The 20,456-nt window shown below is 46.8% G+C and overlaps 1 protein-coding gene across 6 annotated transcripts in view; it reads left to right on the plus strand.

Moving 5' to 3' along the window:
- ano1b (anoctamin 1, calcium activated chloride channel b) overlaps positions 1-20,456 on the plus strand; it is a 52,856-nt gene that overhangs the window by 14,123 nt on the left and 18,277 nt on the right. For 5 of the 6 annotated variants that reach the window (XM_077022302.1, XM_077022303.1, XM_077022305.1 and 2 more), the window contains 9 exons: positions 3,060-3,158; positions 3,252-3,403; positions 5,406-5,460; positions 5,684-5,735; positions 11,063-11,118; positions 11,388-11,429; positions 14,201-14,265; positions 14,350-14,484; positions 16,452-16,612. In XM_077022302.1, the coding sequence (XP_076878417.1) occupies positions 3,060-3,158; positions 3,252-3,403; positions 5,406-5,460; positions 5,684-5,735; positions 11,063-11,118; positions 11,388-11,429; positions 14,201-14,265; positions 14,350-14,484; positions 16,452-16,612 (817 nt within the window). Of the gene's footprint in view, positions 1-2,867; positions 2,931-3,059; positions 3,159-3,251; positions 3,404-5,405; positions 5,461-5,683; positions 5,736-11,062; positions 11,119-11,387; positions 11,430-14,200; positions 14,266-14,349; positions 14,485-16,451; positions 16,613-20,456 lie in introns of those variants that run through there. The other variant, XM_077022307.1, reaches the window with a different exon arrangement.

The raw sequence follows: 20,456 nt of genomic DNA on the forward strand, positions 1-20,456 counted from the left end.
GTGCTGGTGGGGGGGGTCTGGGTGGTGCTGGTGGGGCGGTCTGGGTGGTGCTGGTGGGGGGGTCTGGGTGGTGCTGGTGGGGGGGTCTGGGTGGTGCTGGTGGGGGGGGTCTGGGTGGTGCTGGTGGGGGGGTCTGGGTGGTGCTGGTGGGGGGGGTCTGGGTGGTGCTGGTGGGGGGGTCTAGGTGGTGCTAGTGGGGGGGTCTAGGTGGTGCTAGTGGGGGGGTCTAGGTGGTGCTGGTGGGGCGGTGTACTGTTGTGGTTTGGCTGAGCGCAGCCGTGCTGACAGCTGCTGTGCTTAGAACATGCACAATAGGAACATTGTGGTTTGGCATTGGCGGAATAATTTACACTTGCGGGAGACCTTTGACCTCTGATCCTACATGGGACCTTTGACCCTTCTGTCTTTCATACTCGACCATGAATTAACCGGATTTGTGTCACAATACAATGTCAGTGCATGAGTTTCCGACGCGTAAAGGCTCACTCACACAGAGCCAACACATTAACTACATGAATCCATTCAGCCATGTGGCGTGGTGAAATTCTCCACAGCTATGACCGTCCCTGAGTGCTGAGAGCAGCAGCATAGCAGCTGTCAGGACGACTCCGTTTGGTTCCCACTGTACGTCTCCGCCTTCCTGGGTGCAGGGACAGGCATGTGGCGGCGCTGGCATGCTCCTGCTGTCCGGGATCGAGTTCCTCACGGGTCACCTTCAGAACACAGGCTCCGGGCTTCATGGGAACCCAGATTTCTGAAGTTTTGATGTCACTAGACATGCTGTAGCTGTGGGAGTGAAAAAATGCTAACTTAAACACATGTGCACACACAATCACACGTGCCCGCACAATCACACGTGCACGCACAATCACACGTGCACACACAATCACACGTGCCCACACAATCACACGTGCACGCACAATCACACATGCCTGCACAATCACACGTGCACGCACAATCACACGTGCACGCACAATCACACGTGCACACACAGACACACGTAGCATAACAGTAACCTTAAACCTGACTCTTACCATAATGTAGAATCCAAAAGACAACATGGTTGCTCGTTGAAACAAAAGCTTTTGTAAAAACCAGCCTAAAGTTTTGCTGGCAAGATAGGTCTCTGATTTGTCCACATGGACAACCATAGACATGTTTGTCCTTCAAATCTGAAAACACACACACTTACACACACAGAGATGTCTTTGCAGTACTTTAGTGGACTTTGCTGGGATGTTGAACAGGGTTCATCCCTCAGCTCCTGGGTGTGTGCGTGTCATGTCTGAGGCTTTGCTTTCAGAGGATGCGTAGAAGCACACGTCATTTCTTTCATTCCTTTTGCTACGGCGTTTTTTTCCCTCTCAGTTGTGCGATTCTTCTCTTCACGTTTTCTGTTCTGCTGGGGCCGTGTTTGTGGAGTGTGAGGTTAATGCAGATGTCACGTGTGTTGCAAATGAAGCTGAAGACAGTGGCTTACATCTAGACACACTCGAGTTAGCCATGTTAGAACAAATGTTGTAGTGTTTAGCCTCAGTTTGGGAAGTTTTGGATGTTCATTTAGGATTCATTCCTTGTCTGGACAAGCAGCATCTTCACACCACTGTATCAGTATGTGAATGGTGCTGTAGTGTTTCAGTAGTCTTTCATCTCACTGATAAGCAGTACCACCAGGCTGTCACCAGCAGACTCTGTGCATGTTTTTGCCCCCTTTTTCTAAATTCATCACCCTGTCCTGAAATTGTCTGTATTGTCGCTGCTCTGTGAGTTGTTACACATGGAATTTGACTTTGGGAACACTGAAATGAGGCAGCTGTAAACCATGTCAAAGATAATCCTCTCAGATGGAATTGTTATGCCATGTAAAACAGTGTTTTCTCATTTCCCTTCCTGGATGACCTATAGAGGAATTACTTTTTTACTCTATCTGCAATGATTCCTCAATGAGTCATTCCTTATTTATCCCAAAATGACTCCTGAAAGACTCTTTCTTTACAGATTCGCCAAATACCAGCAGATTGTGGCCATGCAGACCTGTTGAAATTTCACACACAAAGGGATTTATTTGCTCTGCAGTTTTCAAACACTTTGACTTTTCGAAAGCTTCTGACATTTCTTGATGTCAAACATCTCAAAGTAAGGTGCAGATTCAGACAGTACAATTCCAAAACACATCCACTTCAGCAGGGACTCTAGCAGACGCTCTGTCTCCCCTGTCATATCACAGCAGACTGAAAAACAGCCTACATGACTGGAATTAAAACATTCTTCTCACATACGCTATGCAGCGGGCTTATCAGACACAAGCTGAACCTAGATCAGTTGTCACTGCCCGACTGGAGATCGGTCTTTGTGCAGATTTCACATCTGTACTATTGTACCTCACCCAGAAAATCTATATGAAGACAAAACAGGGAGGGATTGGCTGTGGTGGAAGCAGACCTCCCCAGGGTGGTCCACCTACAGGGCCGGGCCTTCTGGATCTGGCCTTCATCTGAAGTCTGGCCTTAAACTGCTCCTGCATAGGAGGGCTTTAGTGGTGTTAGCTTTTGTCTTGAGGAGGGTGTTAGCATGGAGAATGCTTTAGATTTCTGCTGTTGGTGGTAGTTTGTTTGACCAGTAGTTGTAATTCTTCACTGACTGGTGCCTGTACCTCTTCACTTTGGTGCCTAAAGATGGCTATTTCACCAGGGAGATAATTTATTTAACCCATTGTGCATGAAGCTCCACCCTTTTAACCAAAATCTAAATGTAGGATTGCGATACTGATTGATTTCAGCTGATTGATTGATTCCCAGGAGTATTTCAGCAGAACAGTATTAGTTCAAGAGTGTTAACCATTTCTGGTGTTTTAAAGTGGTGTGAGCATTTGTACTGGAGTTTATAATTAAAAACAATTGACTTGCCCATACTGCTGTTTGGAAGTTTGTGTGAGTCACTGGGAATGTAATGTGCTACTTTTGAATGAATGCTGGGTATCCAGGGGTGATAAACAGCGTATTAGTGGATGTGTTTAACAGTCTTATTACTGGATATATTCTCTCTGTCCTTTGTTTCAGACGAAGACTCCCGGGGTGGGCTTTGTGAAGATTCACGCGCCGTGGAACGTTCTCTGCCGAGAAGCAGAGTTCATGAAGCTCAAAATGCCAACCAAAAAAGTAAACGTTTGCCTTTGAGCTGCAGAATCTGCTGCCGTTCTGTGGGTTCTCGGCGGCTGTCTGAGTCTCTTCCTCCCCTGGGGGTCTGTGTAGGTGTACGGAGTGAAACAAGGGAGCAGTGTGGTGGAGAAGATCAACACCTTCATCAGCAAAGTGACGGATCCCCTTCACCCAAACATCGAGGAGAAAAGGACAGAGAACTTGAAGCATCTCTCGTACCCATTCTCCAGAGAAAAGCAGCACCTGTTAGTGACACTTGAACACAATCAGACACATTAATCAGACACATTAATTATGTCTTTATCTGATCTGTTAGTGGCACTTAAACACAGACACATTAATGAGACACATTAATCAGACGCTTTAATCATGTCTTTATCTGATCTGTTAGTGACTCTTTTAAACACAATTGGACACATTAATCAGACACATTTATCATGTCTTTATCTGATCTGGAGCAGTGACTATCACTGCTTTCACCGCTGAGCTTCAGAGACACTTATGGCGTCTCAATTTAGCACTGAATGCTCAGAGCATGACAAGTGTGCTTGCTACTCTAGCTCCGATTTAGACACAACTACTAAGATCTATCACCTTCAGACGGTTTTTGCCAAAAAGGAAAAAATAATTAATGAAAGTTAAATATAGTTCATTTAAAGTTTTTTATAGATATAAAGTGTAAAAATAGTTAATAGTTTAGCTAAAATAAATCTGATTAACAGAAAAAGTGAATAAAATCAAGCTAAACAAGCACTGAAAACATGAAGAAATTAAAGACAGAATAGATTTAGAATAGATTAAGTATTGATTAAGAATTAAAATAAATCACAGTGCAGTGTTTTAAAGTTAAATCAGAGTGTGGTTTTTAAAAGTTAAAGCATAGTGTAGTGTTTAAAAGTTGAAGGGCAGAAACAGAACCAGGATCTGAGGGACAGAGATGGACCAAAGCCTGGCCAAATAAGGACCTTTTAGTTTAGATTTTAAAACATCCTCTGACAGCTGGTTCCATTAAAACAGCATAATGGCTAAATGCTGCCTCTCCATGCTTAGTCTGTATTTTAGTCTGTATCTTAGTCTGTACCTTAGGCAGGACCTAGTGGCTAGTTTCTAATGATCTGAGAGTTCTGCCCAGCGGTTCATAGTGTTCTAAATCCTGATTTGCTGTGTTTTAACCTTACTGTGATTGGCTGTGTTTTAACCTTACTGTGATTGGTGGGTGTTTGTAACTCTAGTACTTTGAGGAAGCTTTTTATCCTGCATGCATTTGACAGTTAACGTAGACCCAGTTATTTCAAATTCCCCCTCACCACCAAACTGCTGATGTCAGATCCTAATGAATTGATATAGATCACAAACCTAGCAACAGCCGCCACAGTAACTGAAGTGTAACATGGCCTTCTATGAGTTTACTTAAGATGAGGGGAACGGGTGGGTTACCATGGTTAAGAAAGTGTGACATCGTGAAGGAGGAGGGAGGCGTGAGTGGAGGATGAGAGTGTTTTTATTGTTTTGGCTCGTGTAAACATAGTGAAAGAGAGACAGACTTAGAGCACCAGCCTTTAAAAGCACTTCTCAGGAATCCAGTACAGCTTTTTGTCAGCGCAGAGATGCAGCATGCTGGAGAATCTTGCCTGTGGGCTCAGATAGGAGAAGGTGCTGAACCCAAACACGAGGCAGGTGTGTATGGTTTAGACCAACAGATGGGTGATTGGGCTCAGGAGAGGGGCTGTGGGATGGAGTGAGGTGTGTGTGTGTGTGTGTGTGTGTGTGTGTGTGTGTGTGTGTGTGTGTGTGTGTGTGTGTGTGTGTGTGTGTGTGTGTTAGGGCACGTCCCCCTGGCTGGTTGTCGACCAAATCCCGACACAAACAGGCTCATAAAAAAGAAAAGAAGCCAATAAATGCAGGAGCCAGAGAAGTGTCAGTCCTGATCAGAGCCATCTGCAGACTCGAACGCCACTGCACTGCAGTGACCTGAACACCAGGATGAAACAGGGAACCACCGCCAGCTACACAACCAGCTTGCTCGGCCTGAGCCATACCTAACCTACCAGACACCAGGATATTTACTCACAGAGTGCAATAATGCCACTAAAGTGCTACTCATGACAGTCCCCGCTTATAATGTTTATAGTGTTTATAATGGAGACTTATAGAGTCAGACAGGTGTGTTTCCTGTGGCTTTATCACTTATGGTCATCCAGAATTATAATCTTGCCTTCTCAAACACGTACTCCTCCTCCCTGACAGGTTTGATTTGTCTGACAGAGACTCCTTTTTTGATAGCAAAACAAGAAGCTCAATAGTAAGTATACAATTTTGAATATGCTAATGCTTTAGATGACCACTCAGGAGAGATATTACTATTCAGAAAATGACTATTCATTACTAGAAAATTTGCCTTGTGAAACAACAGACACTGGATAAGTCATAGTAATTTATTTAAATGTATTAAATAATATTTAATTGCATACAATGTTGTGTGTGAAGTTGTAATTAATGTCTGATTTTATTTAATCAACTTCTAGGTGTTTGAAGTTTTGAAACGAACTAAATGCACAAAATCGAAGTTCAGTATGGGTGAGTGATCTACTGAACTGGAACACAACATAAATTTCACCTGGAACACCACACACATCTCACCTGGAACACAACACACATCTCACCTGGAACACCACATACATCTCACCTGGAACACCACACACATTTCACCTGGAACACAACACACATCTCACCTGGAACAATACACATCTCACCTGGAACAATACACATCTCACCTGGAACACCACACACATCTCACCTGGAACACCGCACACATCTCACCTGGAACACCACACACATCTCACCTGGAACACCACACACATCTCACCTGGAACACCACACACATCTCACCTGGAACAACACACATCTCACCTGGAACAATACACATCTCACCTAGAACACCGCACACATCTCACCTGGAACACCACACACATCTCAGCTGGAACACCGCACACATCTCACCTGGAACAATACACATCTCACCTAGAACACCGCACACATCTCAGCTGGAACACCACACACATCTCAGCTGGAACACCGCACACATCTCACCTGGAACACAACACACATCTCACCTGGAACACCACACACATCTCACCTGGAACACAACACACATCTCACCTGGAACACCACACACATCTCACCTGGAACACCACACACATCTCACCTGGAACACCACACACATCTCACCTGGAACACCACACACATCTCACCTGGAACACAACACACATCTCACCTGGAACACAACACACATCTCACCTGGAACACAACACACATCTCACCTGGAACACAACACACATCTCACCTGGAACACAACACACATCTCACCTGGAACACAACACACATCTCACCTGGAACACCACATACATCTCACCTGGAACACCACACACATCTCACCTGGAACACCACATACATCTCACCTGGAACACAACACACATCTCACCTAGAACACCACACACATCTCACCTGGAACACAACACACATCTCACCTGGAACACCACATACATCTCACCTGGAACACCACACACATCTCACCTGGAACACCACACACATCTCACCTGGATCACCACATACATCTCACCTGGAACACCACACACATCTCACCTGGAACACCACATACATCTCACCTGGAACACAACACACATCTCACCTGGAACAATACACATCTCACCTAGAACACCGCACACATCTCAGCTGGAACACCGCACACATCTCACCTGGAACACAACACACATCTCACCTGGAACAATACACATCTCACCTGGAACACCACACACATCTCACCTGGAACAATACACATCTCACCTGGAACACCACACACATCTCACCTAGAACACCACACACATCTCACCTGGAACACCACACACATCTCACCTGGAACACCACACACATCTCACCTAGAACACCACACACATCTCATCTAGAACACCACATACATCTAACCTAGAACACAACACACATCTCACCTGGAACACAACACACATCTCACCTGGAACACAACACACATCTCACCTGGAACACAACACACATCTCACCTGGAACACCACACACATCTCACCTGGAACACAACACACATCTCATCTAGAACACCACACACATCTCACCTGGAACACCGCACACATCTCACCTGGAACACCACACACATCTCACCTGGAACACCACACACATCTCACCTGGAACACCACACACATCTCACCTGGAACACCACACACATCTCACCTAGAACACCACACACATCTCACCTGGAACACCACACACATCTCATCTAGAACACCACACACATCTCACCTAGAACACCACATACATCTCACCTAGAACACCACATACATCTCACCTGGAACACAACACACATCTCACCTGGAACACAACACACATCTCACCTGGAACACCACACACATCTCACCTGGAACACCACACACATCTCACCTGGAACACCACACACATCTCACCTGGAACACCACACACATTTCACCTGGAACACAACACACATCTCACCTGGAACAATACACATCTCACCTGGAACACAACACACATCTCACCTAGAACACCACACACATCTCACCTGGAACACCACACACATCTCACCTAGAACACCACACACATCTCACCTAGAACACCACACACATCTCACCTAGAACACCGCACACATCTCACCTGGAACACCACACACATCTCACCTGGAACACCACACACATCTCAGCTGGAACACCACACACATCTCACCTGGAACACCACACACATCTCACCTAGAACACCACACACATCTCACCTGGAACACCACACACATCTCATCTAGAACACCACACACATCTCACCTAGAACACCACACACATCTCACCTAGAACACCACATACATCTCACCTAGAACACCACACACATCTCACCTGGAACACCACACACATCTCACCTGGAACACCACACACATCTCACCTGGAACACCACATACATCTCACCTGGAACACCACACACATCTCACCTGGAACACCACATACATCTCACCTGGAACACAACACACATCTCACCTGGAACACCACACACATCTCACCTGGAACACCACACACATCTCACCTGGAACACAACACACATCTCACCTGGAACACAACACACATCTCACCTAGAACACCACACACATCTCATCTAGAACACCACACACATCTCACCTGGAACACCACACACATCTCATCTAGAACACCACACACATCTCACCTAGAACACCACACACATCTCACCTAGAACACCGCACACATCTCACCTGGAACACCACACACATCTCAGCTGGAACACCACACACATCTCACCTGGAACACAACACACATCTCATCTAGAACACCACATACATCTAACCTAGAACACCACACACATCTCACCTGGAACACCGCACACATCTCACCTAGAACACCACACACATCTCACCTAGAACACCACACACATCTCACCTGGAACACCGCACACATCTCACCTAGAACACCACACACATCTCACCTAGAACACCACACACATCTCACCTGGAACACCACACACATCTCATCTAGAACACCGCACACATCTCACCTGGAACACAACACACATCTCACCTGGAACACAACACACATCTCACCTGGAACACAACACACATCTCACCTGGAACACCACGTACATCTCATCTAGAACACCACACACATCTCACCTAGAACACCACACACATCTCACCTGGAACACCACACACATCTCACCTGGAACACCACACACATCTCACCTGGAACACCACACACATCTCATCTAGAACACCACACACATCTCACCTAGAACACCACATACATCTCACCTAGAACACCACATACATCTCACCTGGAACACAACACACATCTAACCTGGAACACCACACACATCTCACCTGGAACACAACACACATCTAACCTGGAACAATACACATCTCACCTGGAACACCACACACATCTCACCTGGAACACCACACACATCTCACCTGGAACACCACATACATCTCACCTGGAACACCACACACATCTCACCTGGAACACCACACACATCTAACCTGGAACACCACACACATCTCACCTAGAACACCACACACATCTCACCTGGAACACCACACACATCTCACCTGGAACAACACACACATCTCACCTGGAACACCACACACATCTCACCTGGAACACCACACACATCTCATCTAGAACACCACACACATCTCACCTAGAACACCACATACATCTCACCTAGAACACCACATACATCTCACCTGGAACACAACACACATCTAACCTGGAACACCACACACATCTCACCTGGAACACAACACACATCTCACCTGGAACAATACACATCTCACCTGGAACACCACACACATCTCACCTGGAACACCACACACATCTCACCTGGAACACCACATACATCTCACCTGGAACACCACACACATCTCACCTGGAACACCACACACATCTAACCTGGAACACCACACACATCTCACCTGGAACACCACACACATCTCACCTGGAACAATACACATCTCACCTGGAACAATACACATCTCACCTGGAACACCACACACATCTCACCTGGAACACAACACACATCTCACCTGGAACACCACACACATCTCACCTGGAACACCACACACATCTCACCTGGAACACCACACACATCTAACCTGGAACACCACACACATCTCACCTGGAACACAACACACATCTCACCTGGAACAATACACATCTCACCTGGAACACCACACACATCTCACCTGGAACACAACACACATCTCACCTAGAACACCACACACATCTCATCTAGAACACAACACACATCTCACCTGGAACACCACACACATCTCACCTGGAACACAACACACATCTCACCTGGAATATCATAAACATTTCACCAGGCATACCACAAACATTTCTGGAACACCCAAGAGGAAATCTGTCTGCATGATCACCTGACTTTATATTGTATAAACATACATATCATAATACTATTTTTTAAATCTAGGAAATTAATTATGTTATTTAATTGAAAAGCATCAAGAACTTATAAGGAAAAGGTTGTGAAATTGAAATATAGGATTCATGTTTAGATTTAATAATTCATAATGGTAATGAATAGGTTCTCTCTCATGGACTCACTCACTCACTCACACACACATACACACACACACACACACACACACACACACACACACACACACACACACACACACACACACACACACACTGTTTGGATTATTTTGGGTGTGGTTGACTAGGTATGTTAAACTCAGCTACACAAATAAACTCTGCTTTCCTGTTCAGTGTTCATTTGAAATATCATAAAACCTTCCATCCAGCCAGGTCAGGCCAGATTACAGCTCTCTGAACAGAGAATGGGCCCAGGTCACTCTAGATTACAGTACTCTGATGACAGAAAGGGCCCAGGTCAGGCCAGATTACAGTACTCTGATGACAGAAATGGCCCAGGTCAGGCCAGATTACAGTACTCTGATGACAGAAAGGGCCCAGGTCAGGCCAGATTACAGTACTCTGATGACAGAAAGGGCCCAGGTCAGGCCAGATTACAGTACTCTGATGACAGAAAGGGCCCAGGTCAGGCCAGATTACAGTACTCTGATGTCAGAAAGGGCCCAGGTCAGGCCAGATTATAGCTCTCTGAACAGAGAAAGGGCCCAGGTCACTCTAGATTACAGTACTCTGATGACAGAAAGGGCCCAGGTCACTCTAGATTACAGTACTCTGATGACAGAAAGGGCCCAGGTCAGGCCAGATTACAGTACTCTGATGTCAGAAAGGGCCCAGGTCAAGCCAGATTACTGCTCTCTCAGCAGATTATTAACTGCCATTTTAACTGCCATTGTTCTTCTGCTCTCTGTTTGGTAGGAATAACCAGTCTGCTGGGGAGTGGAGTGTATCACGCTGCCTACCCTCTCCATGATGTGAGCGTCACACTGACGTTACACACAAACACACACTGATGTTACACACTTACAGATTCACAGTGACGTTACACACAAACACACACTGATGTTACACACTTACAGATGCACAGTGATGTTACACACAAATATGCACTTTCTGGTATGTTCATGGTGTGTTTTGGATGTGTTTGTGGTGTGTTTGCGGAGTGTTTATTCAGAGTGTGTTGGTGTGTGTTTGGGGTGTGGGACTGCAGTGTGTGATCATCCTGGTGTTTCCTCACACACAGGGTGATATAGATGGAGAGAATGTGGAACCCAATGACAGGAAGGTGAGTCCTGGCACACACTTCTCTCAGACGTATGTATACACACACACACACACACACACACACACACACACACACACACACACACACACACACACACACACACACACGTGCACACAGTGCCAGACTGCTGGTCTTAATGCTTTAAGCTAATTGGTTTCATCAGATGATGCACATGAATGTTTTTTATGATATATATATATGTGTGTGTGTGTGTGTGTGTGTGTGTGTGTGTGTGTGTGTGTGTGTGTGTGTGTGTGTGTATGTGTGTGTGTGTGTTTGTGTGAATGTGGACGTGTGAGTTCGAATATGTGCATTTGTGCTTTAGATGGTTAATCTTTGTAGACAAATTTTAAAATAACATTAAAAAATTGCTAATTGCTAAAATATATACACTAATGAATATACACTAATGAATATACACTAATGAATTTGTACAGTCTATGTTGTAAAGAGGTGCTCATTTAGATGACACATGCACACGTATGAGTATGTATGTATGTAATTTACATAAGCACATGTATGAGTATTTATGTAGTATTTCCACATGCACATGTATGAGTATGTATGTTTTATTTACACATGCGTAGGTATGAGTCTTGCTGTTTGCACGCATCCGTTGTGCTGTGGGTTAGTTGGACCGTGAACCATCTGGTGCAGAGCCTGTGTATCCTAGTAATTAGACCTGGGGTTTAATGACTGTGGAGGGTCTCTCTCTCTCTCTCTCTCTCTCTCTCTCTCTCTCTCTCTCTCTCTCTCTCTCTTTCTCTCTATCCCTTTCTCTCTCTCTCTCTCTCTCTCTCTCTCTCTCTCTCTCTCTCTCTCTTTCTCTCTCTTTCTCTCTATCCCTTTCTCTCTCTCTCTCTCTCTCTCTCTCTCTCTTTCTCTCTCTGTCTCTCATCTCCGGTCTCCTGCTGCAGTTCTCGTCAGCTCAACATGACACTGATGAGAAATCTAGCGCATAGAGCTCCATACACACTGTGTGTGTGTGTGTGTGTGTGTGTGTGTGTGTGTGTGTGTGTGTGTGTGTGCTTATCATCACCATTACTTTGTGTTAGTTGAAATCCTGTAGTTGGCTAATTTCCCCCAAATTACATTGTACAAGAGAGAAATGTACGTGTGCTTGTGTGTGCATGTATGTGTTTGAGTATGTGTGCACGCGTGTCAATATGTGTGTGTGCATGTGTGCTTAAAGTATGTGTGTGTTTTGTGTGTGTGAATTTGTACATGTGTGATGTGTGCATGTCTGTGTGTATGTCTGTGTTTGTGAGTGGATTTGTGTGTGAGCATGTCTGTGTGTGTTTGTGCATGTGTGTACACTGAAGGCTGACTGAAGTGTCGTGTCTCTTTGTAATTATCGAGACTTTAAATAGGCTCCGTGTTATTTTGATACAGTAAGGCTGTGATGACAGAGTGGTGACTGGGAGACCGAGCTCTCACTTGGTGTGTGTGTGGGCTGGGTGTGTGTGTGTGTGTGTGTGTGTGTGTGTGTGTGTGTGTGTGTGTGTGGGCTGGGTGTGTGTGTGTGTGTGTATGTGTCCATGTGTGTTTGTGTGTGCAGATCATGCGTGTGGTGGTCTGTGTGTGTGGGCTGGGTGTGTGTGTGTGTGTGTGTGTCCATGTGTGTTTGTGTGTGCAGATCATGCATGTGGTGGTCTGTGTGTGTGGGCTGGGTGTGTGTGTGTGTGTGTGTGTGTGTCCATGTGTGTTTGTGTGTGCAGATCATGCATGTGGTGGTCTGTGTGTGTGCGCAAAACTTCAGAGCTGCACCTCTGGGCTTCAGGTCACTGCCTGAGCTGTCTGAGTATCAATATGTGATGTGGAGTGTAGATGTTGTGGGATGGAGGTGGTGGGGATGGAGGTAGTGGGGATGGAGGTGGTGTGAGGTGTGGGCAGAGGTGGTGAGGGGTGTGGATGGAAGTGGTGTGATGTGGGGTTGGAGGTGGTGAGGGTATAGGTGGAGGTGGTGAGGGTTGAGGGTGGAGGTGATGGGGTGTGACTGGTGTGGGTGGAGGTGGTGAGGGTGGAGGTGAGGGTATAGGTGGAGATGGTGAGGGGTGTGGGTGGAGGTGAGGGTGTAGGTGGTGAGGGTTGAAGGTGGAGGTGATGGGGTGTGACTGGTGTGGGTGGAGGTGGTGAGGGTGGAGGTGAGGGTATAGGTGGAGGTGGTAAGGGGTGTGGGTGGGGTGAGGGTGTAGGTTGTGAGGGTTGAGGGTGGAGGTGATGGGGTGTGTGGTGTGGGTGGAGGTGGTGAGGGTGGAGGCGAGGGTATAGGTGGGGTGGTGAGGGTTGAGGGTGGAGGTGAAGGGGTGTGACTTGTGAGGGTGGAGTGTAGTCAGTAGCATGTGTTCACTTCCACAGGACTGCAGTGGAATGCTCAGCTGCCCCACAAATGCCGCACAAACACGAACACAAATGCAGACACACACAAGCACACACACTTGTGCACACACACACATATCTTCACAGTCACACCCTCTATGCTGATGACTGTCATCAGCTAAAGATTTCTTTCACCCCTACTCTTTGGTCACAGAAGTCAGAGGTGACAGGGGTCCTTGTCCTTACACTTGTAATCACATTTACTGAGCGCAGGAGTGATGAAGCTCTTGATGACATGAGCTACAGTGGAAGCTGGCGACGATAAGCAGAGACAAAACTTAGGACTCCATTAACACCACTGCTGTTCAACTGTGGGTGTCCATGCGTGCTGTGGCGTGGTGGTTCAGCCCTGTAGGGGGCGGCAGAGAGTCACTGTGCTGTGTGTGTTCTAGCTGCTGTACGAGGAATGGGCCAGTTACAGCGTGTTCTACAAGTACCAGCCGGTCGGCCTGATCAGGTGAGGTCCTGATGCACCGCAGCCTCTCAGAACACCAGAAGGTCATGGAGGAGGTGTGACTGAACTTTCACCTTTTCCCTTTAGGAAGTACTTTGGAGAAAAGATCGGCCTGTACTTCGCCTGGCTGGGTGTCTACACACAGATGCTCATTCCTGCCTCCTTAGTGGGGGTCATCGTGTTTCTCTACGGCTGCGTGACTGTGGATGACAATATACCCAGGTCAGCATAGAGTCTGTATTTGAGCGGTTCTAAGGAGCAACAGAAAAAAAATACTAGATGTCGGTTATTGTTGAAAAAAGAAACAGGCACGAGCAAATATATGAAAACATTACATATTCACGATCAATCTATGTCTGTCTACTTTTCAAAATAAGCTTTCGTGCTGTACACTTACATTATCTCAGGTTTGCTTACTCTACAGACATCTGACTTCAATACACAGACATTTAACTTTTATGCTGGTAAATGTATTTTCTGACTTCTTCAGAAAAGGAGAACAAATCAGCTTATCACTCTCAACTGCTGCTCACTAGGAGTTGACGGGGCGTAGGACATGGCAGGGACGTGTCTCTCACAGAAACGTTGGAGCCAGCTGTCAGAAACATCAGTTGGGTCGTCCCCAGAGGTCCACAACCCGTCACACAGCCAAAAACAACTTCCAAACCGCTGTTATGAAAGCTGCCTTATTTTGAACAGAATGGCTATCAGGTTTCAGCTGTGTATCAGAGTGGCGGTGCAGTGGTTGTAGATATGTCGCCTGTGACCTCTGTCTTAAATCTCCTGTACTTCCTACAGCCGTAAATATGGAGTGTAATAGTACATCAATAAAACGGCGAGCTAAGTACTCTTCAGCGGAGGAAAGAGGAAATTTGTGGTGAGTGTAAGAGATGAAGAATGACAAAGAGAGAGAGAGTGGTAGAGAGAGCAGGAGAGAGACACAGTGAGAGAGGGGGAGGAAGAGAGAAAGAATGAGAGAGGATGTGGTCTCTGGCTAAAAGACGATAAAGTCTCTCTGGATTCTGTCAGAATCAGGATATTATGACACTGTGAGAGTAATGCTGGTGTTTCCTGGTGTTCTCTGGCTAAGTGGAGTGTGTGTATATGTGTGTGTGTGTGTGTGTGTGTGTGTGTGTGTGTGTGTGTGTGTGTGTGTGTGTGTGTGTGTGCATGACTGTGTGCATGACTGTGTGTGTGCATGTGTGAGTGCATGTCTGTGTGTGTGTGTGTGAGTGCGTGTGTGAGTGCGTGTGTGTGTGAGTGCGTGTGTGTGTGTGTGTGTGTGTGTGTGTGTGTGTGTGTGTGTGTGTGTGTGTGTGTGTGTGTGTGTGTGTGTGTGTGTGTGTGTGAACTCTGCATGGGTCTCTGTAGTCCATACACAGAACTCATTGTTAAGTTGAATGTCCTGTTTTTGATTTCATCAAAGTTCCTGAGTTACATCATTTACATTACTCTCATGCTGTCCAGCTGTGTTTATGCAGTTATGATTGCAGCACCGTGTCTGACTGGTACCAGTTCCCTGGTACACCAGAGAACCACTCCAACCAGTGCGTGATGAACACAGTGGCGTTCGGCCTCAGCTCTGGTGGCTGGGGGAGTGTTGGGGAGTACCAGTGCTCTCCACCTGGGAACGTGTCAAACACACCATCACCTCTCATGTACAAATGCGTTGGCGACATAATTCCTGACGATATCAACTGACCAGCCAAGGACAGAGACATTACAGACAGATTCAGTTATGAATATTATTTTAAAAGGTGCTATTGCCATTGTTCTATTGTATGAACAGACTGTAGTCCATTCTTGCTCTCGTCGGCTTCCTGTGGCGTGCGCTGTTGACATGGCAACCGTCCTTTCAGAGGATCGGCGATGTGTTCAGTAGAGTGTGATCAGTCAGAAACTCCACACCACCTCAGTGTGAACACACACACACACACACGGCAGGTGTGGAGTACACTTACACAACCCTTTCAGCTTGAGGAAATGAGGAGGAGAGATGATGAAGAGGAGGAGAGAGGATGAAGAAGAGAGGATGAGGAGGAGCAGAGAAGATGAGGAGGAGGAGAGAGGATGAGGAGCAGAGAGGAGCTTTTGGGCACCACCATGGCTCTGCCCTTAGCTGGTCGGGTCCTGCTTAAAGAGTTTTAACAGATTCCTCTCCCTCTCTATCTCTTCATCAACGTTTTCAGCATGGAGATCTGTGACACCAGGAGAAACATCACCATGTGTCCGTTGTGTGACCGGGTCTGTAGCTACTGGAACCTGAGCACGGCGTGTGGGACGGCGCGGGCCAGCCATCTGTTTGACAACCCCGCCACTGTCTTCTTCTCCATCTTCATGGCCTTGTGGGGTGAGAACACACACACTTACACATACATTCACACACTCACACATACATTCACACACTCACACACACACACACACACACACACACATACATACATGCTCACACATATACACATACACTCACTCACTCACATACACACATTCACTCACTCACTCACTCACACACACACACACACACACACACACACACACACACACACACACACACATTCACATACAATTTTACTTTACACACCAAACCACATTTTAAACCCTTTAAAAGTCACACACCTGCCATTGTAATTAAAAGCAGAATATTCAGTGCTGCCTCATGCAGAAAGCAGATATTTAGATATTTAGCAAATATTTAGGATATTTTATTGATGTTCAGTTAAAGTTCAACAAATGCTGTGTGTAGAGTAACAGCATACAATGATTTTTAAATTGAAAGTTTTCATAAATATTTATTGGAATATGTTTTCTGCATGTTTCATGATTGTGGGATTTTTTTTGTCTAAAAGCCCTGACCTCCCCTCCACACAACCTCCACACCCCGCCCCTGACCCCCACCCTGCCCCCCCTCCTCCTCCTCCTCACGGGGGGCCACACAGCACAGAGCCACCTACATTCAGCTGGACATCACAACAACAACATCACAACCTCATGCTGTTATGTCAATTATGAATGAGCATTTTTATGCATTCATTGAAACTTAGTTACCTTGGTGATTGATGGTTTGTAATTGGGCCGTGTTAAATTCTGCCTTTCTGTGCCTGAGCGGAAGGGGTGTCATTGAAATATTCCATGAAGGCGGGCTTCCAAGACGCATATTCAGTATCTATAAATTATACATGCAAGGCACCTCTGGGAAATAAAGAAACCAGCAATGCATATAAAACTGTACATAAATGTGAAACACTGAGGAATATTTTTACAGATTTTTTCCTTGCAGTGTTAGCAGTCTCCTCTTCCCCGCTGTAGATGGTAGTTCCCTCATTAGAGTGTACTCTGTCCTCATTTCTCTTTGAATGCATGATTTATTTAATCCACCATGTCATTTGCATATTAGAATTTGCATATTTGAGTAAATCTCTACTTGTTGAGTCTGACTCCACTTGTTTCCAGACTTTCGCTCCCCTCAGACATGCTTATCCATCATGCTCTTTCTTTCTAGTTTTTTTTAATCTATGCCCTATTTTTCTAAATCAAACAGTATGGTATATCTGTAGCTTCCTCTTTTCCATCCTGTGTGTGTGTGTGTGTGTGTGTGTGTGTGTGTGTGTGTGTGTGTGTGTGTGTGTGTGTGTGTGTGTGTGTGTTTGTGTGTTTGTGTGTGTGCTTGTGTCTGTAAGCATTGAGAGGATTCGTCTGATCTCAGTGTCTCCTTCACTGTAGACCCACCCAACCACTCTCCACCCTCACTATAGACCCACCCACTCACTCTCCACCTTCACTATAGACCCACCCACTCACTCTCCACCTTCACTGTAGACCCACCCACCCAATCTCCACCTTCACTATAGACCCACCCACTCACTCTCCACCTTCACTGTAGACCCACCCACCCAATCTCCACCTTCACTATAGACCCACCCACTCACTCTCTACCTTCACTATAGACCCACTCATTTGCCACCTTCACTATAGATCCACCAACTCACTCTCCACCTTCACTGTAGACCCACCCACCCAATCTCCACCTTCACTATAGACCCACCCACTCACTCTCTACCTTCACTATAGACCCACTCATTTGCCACCTTCACTATAGACCCACCCACTCACTCTCCACCTTCACTATAGACCCACCCACTCACTCTCCACCTTCACTGTAGATCCACCCACCCAATCTCCACCTTCACTATAGACCCACCCACTCACTCTCCACCTTCACTGTAGACCCACCCACCCAATCTCCACCTTCACTATAGACCCACCCACTCACTCTCCACCTTCACTATAGACCCACCCACTCACTCTCCACCTTCACTGTAGACCCACCCACCCAATCTCCACCTTCACTATAGACCCACCCACTCACTCTCCACCTTCACTGTAGACCCACCCACCCAATCTCCACCTTCACTATAGACCCACCCACCCAATCTCCACCTTCACTATAGACCCACCCACTCACTCTCTACCTTCACTATAGACCCACTCATTTGCCACCTTCACTATAGACCCACCAACTCACTCTCCACCTTCACTTTAGACCTACCCACCCACTCTCCACCTTCACTATAGACCCACCCACTCACTCTCCACCTTCACTGTAGACCCACCCACCCAATCTCCACCTTCACTATAAACCCACCCACTCACTCTCCACCTTCACTATAGACCCACCCACTCACTCTCTACCTTCACTATAGACCCACTCATTTGCCACCTTCACTATAGACCCACCAACTCACTCTCCACCTTCACTATAGACCCACCAACTCACTCTCCACCTTCACTTTAGACCCACCCACCCACTCTCCACCTTCACTATAGACCCACCCACTCACTCTCCACCTTCACTGTAGACCCACCCACCCAATCTCCACCTTCACTATAAACCCACCCACTCACTCTCCACCTTCACTATAGACCCACCCACTCACTCTCCACCTTCACTGTAGACCCACCCACCCAATCTCCACCTTCACTATAAACCCACCCACTCACTCTCCACCTTCACTATAGACCCACCCACTCACTCTCCACCTTCACTGTAGACCCACCCACCCAATCTCCACCTTCACTATAGACCCACCCACTCACTCTCCACCTTCACTGTAGACCCACCCACCCAATCTCCACCTTCACTATAGACCCACCCACTCACTCTCTACCTTCACTATAGACCCACTCATTTGCCACCTTCACTATAGATCCACCAACTCACTCTCCACCTTCACTGTAGACCCACCCACCCAATCTCCACCTTCACTATAGACCCACCCACTCACTCTCTACCTTCACTATAGACCCACTCATTTGCCACCTTCACTATAGACCCACCCACTCACTCTCCACCTTCACTATAGACCCACCCACTCACTCTCCACCTTCACTGTAGATCCACCCACCCAATCTCCACCTTCACTATAGACCCACCCACTCACTCTCCACCTTCACTGTAGACCCACCCACCCAATCTCCACCTTCACTATAGACCCACCCACTCACTCTCCACCTTCACTATAGACCCACCCACTCACTCTCCACCTTCACTGTAGACCCACCCACCCAATCTCCACCTTCACTATAGACCCACCCACTCACTCTCCACCTTCACTGTAGACCCACCCACCCAATCTCCACCTTCACTATAGACCCACCCACCCAATCTCCACCTTCACTATAGACCCACCCACTCACTCTCTACCTTCACTATAGACCCACTCATTTGCCACCTTCACTATAGACCCACCAACTCACTCTCCACCTTCACTTTAGACCTACCCACCCACTCTCCACCTTCACTATAGACCCACCCACTCACTCTCCACCTTCACTGTAGACCCACCCACCCAATCTCCACCTTCACTATAAACCCACCCACTCACTCTCCACCTTCACTATAGACCCACCCACTCACTCTCTACCTTCACTATAGACCCACTCATTTGCCACCTTCACTATAGACCCACCAACTCACTCTCCACCTTCACTATAGACCCACCAACTCACTCTCCACCTTCACTTTAGACCCACCCACCCACTCTCCACCTTCACTATAGACCCACCCACTCACTCTCCACCTTCACTGTAGACCCACCCACCCAATCTCCACCTTCACTATAAACCCACCCACTCACTCTCCACCTTCACTATAGACCCACCCACTCACTCTCCACCTTCACTGTAGACCCACCCAC

The sequence above is a fragment of the Brachyhypopomus gauderio genome, chromosome 11 (assembly GCF_052324685.1).
Source record: "Brachyhypopomus gauderio isolate BG-103 chromosome 11, BGAUD_0.2, whole genome shotgun sequence".
NCBI lineage: Eukaryota > Metazoa > Chordata > Actinopteri > Gymnotiformes > Hypopomidae > Brachyhypopomus > Brachyhypopomus gauderio.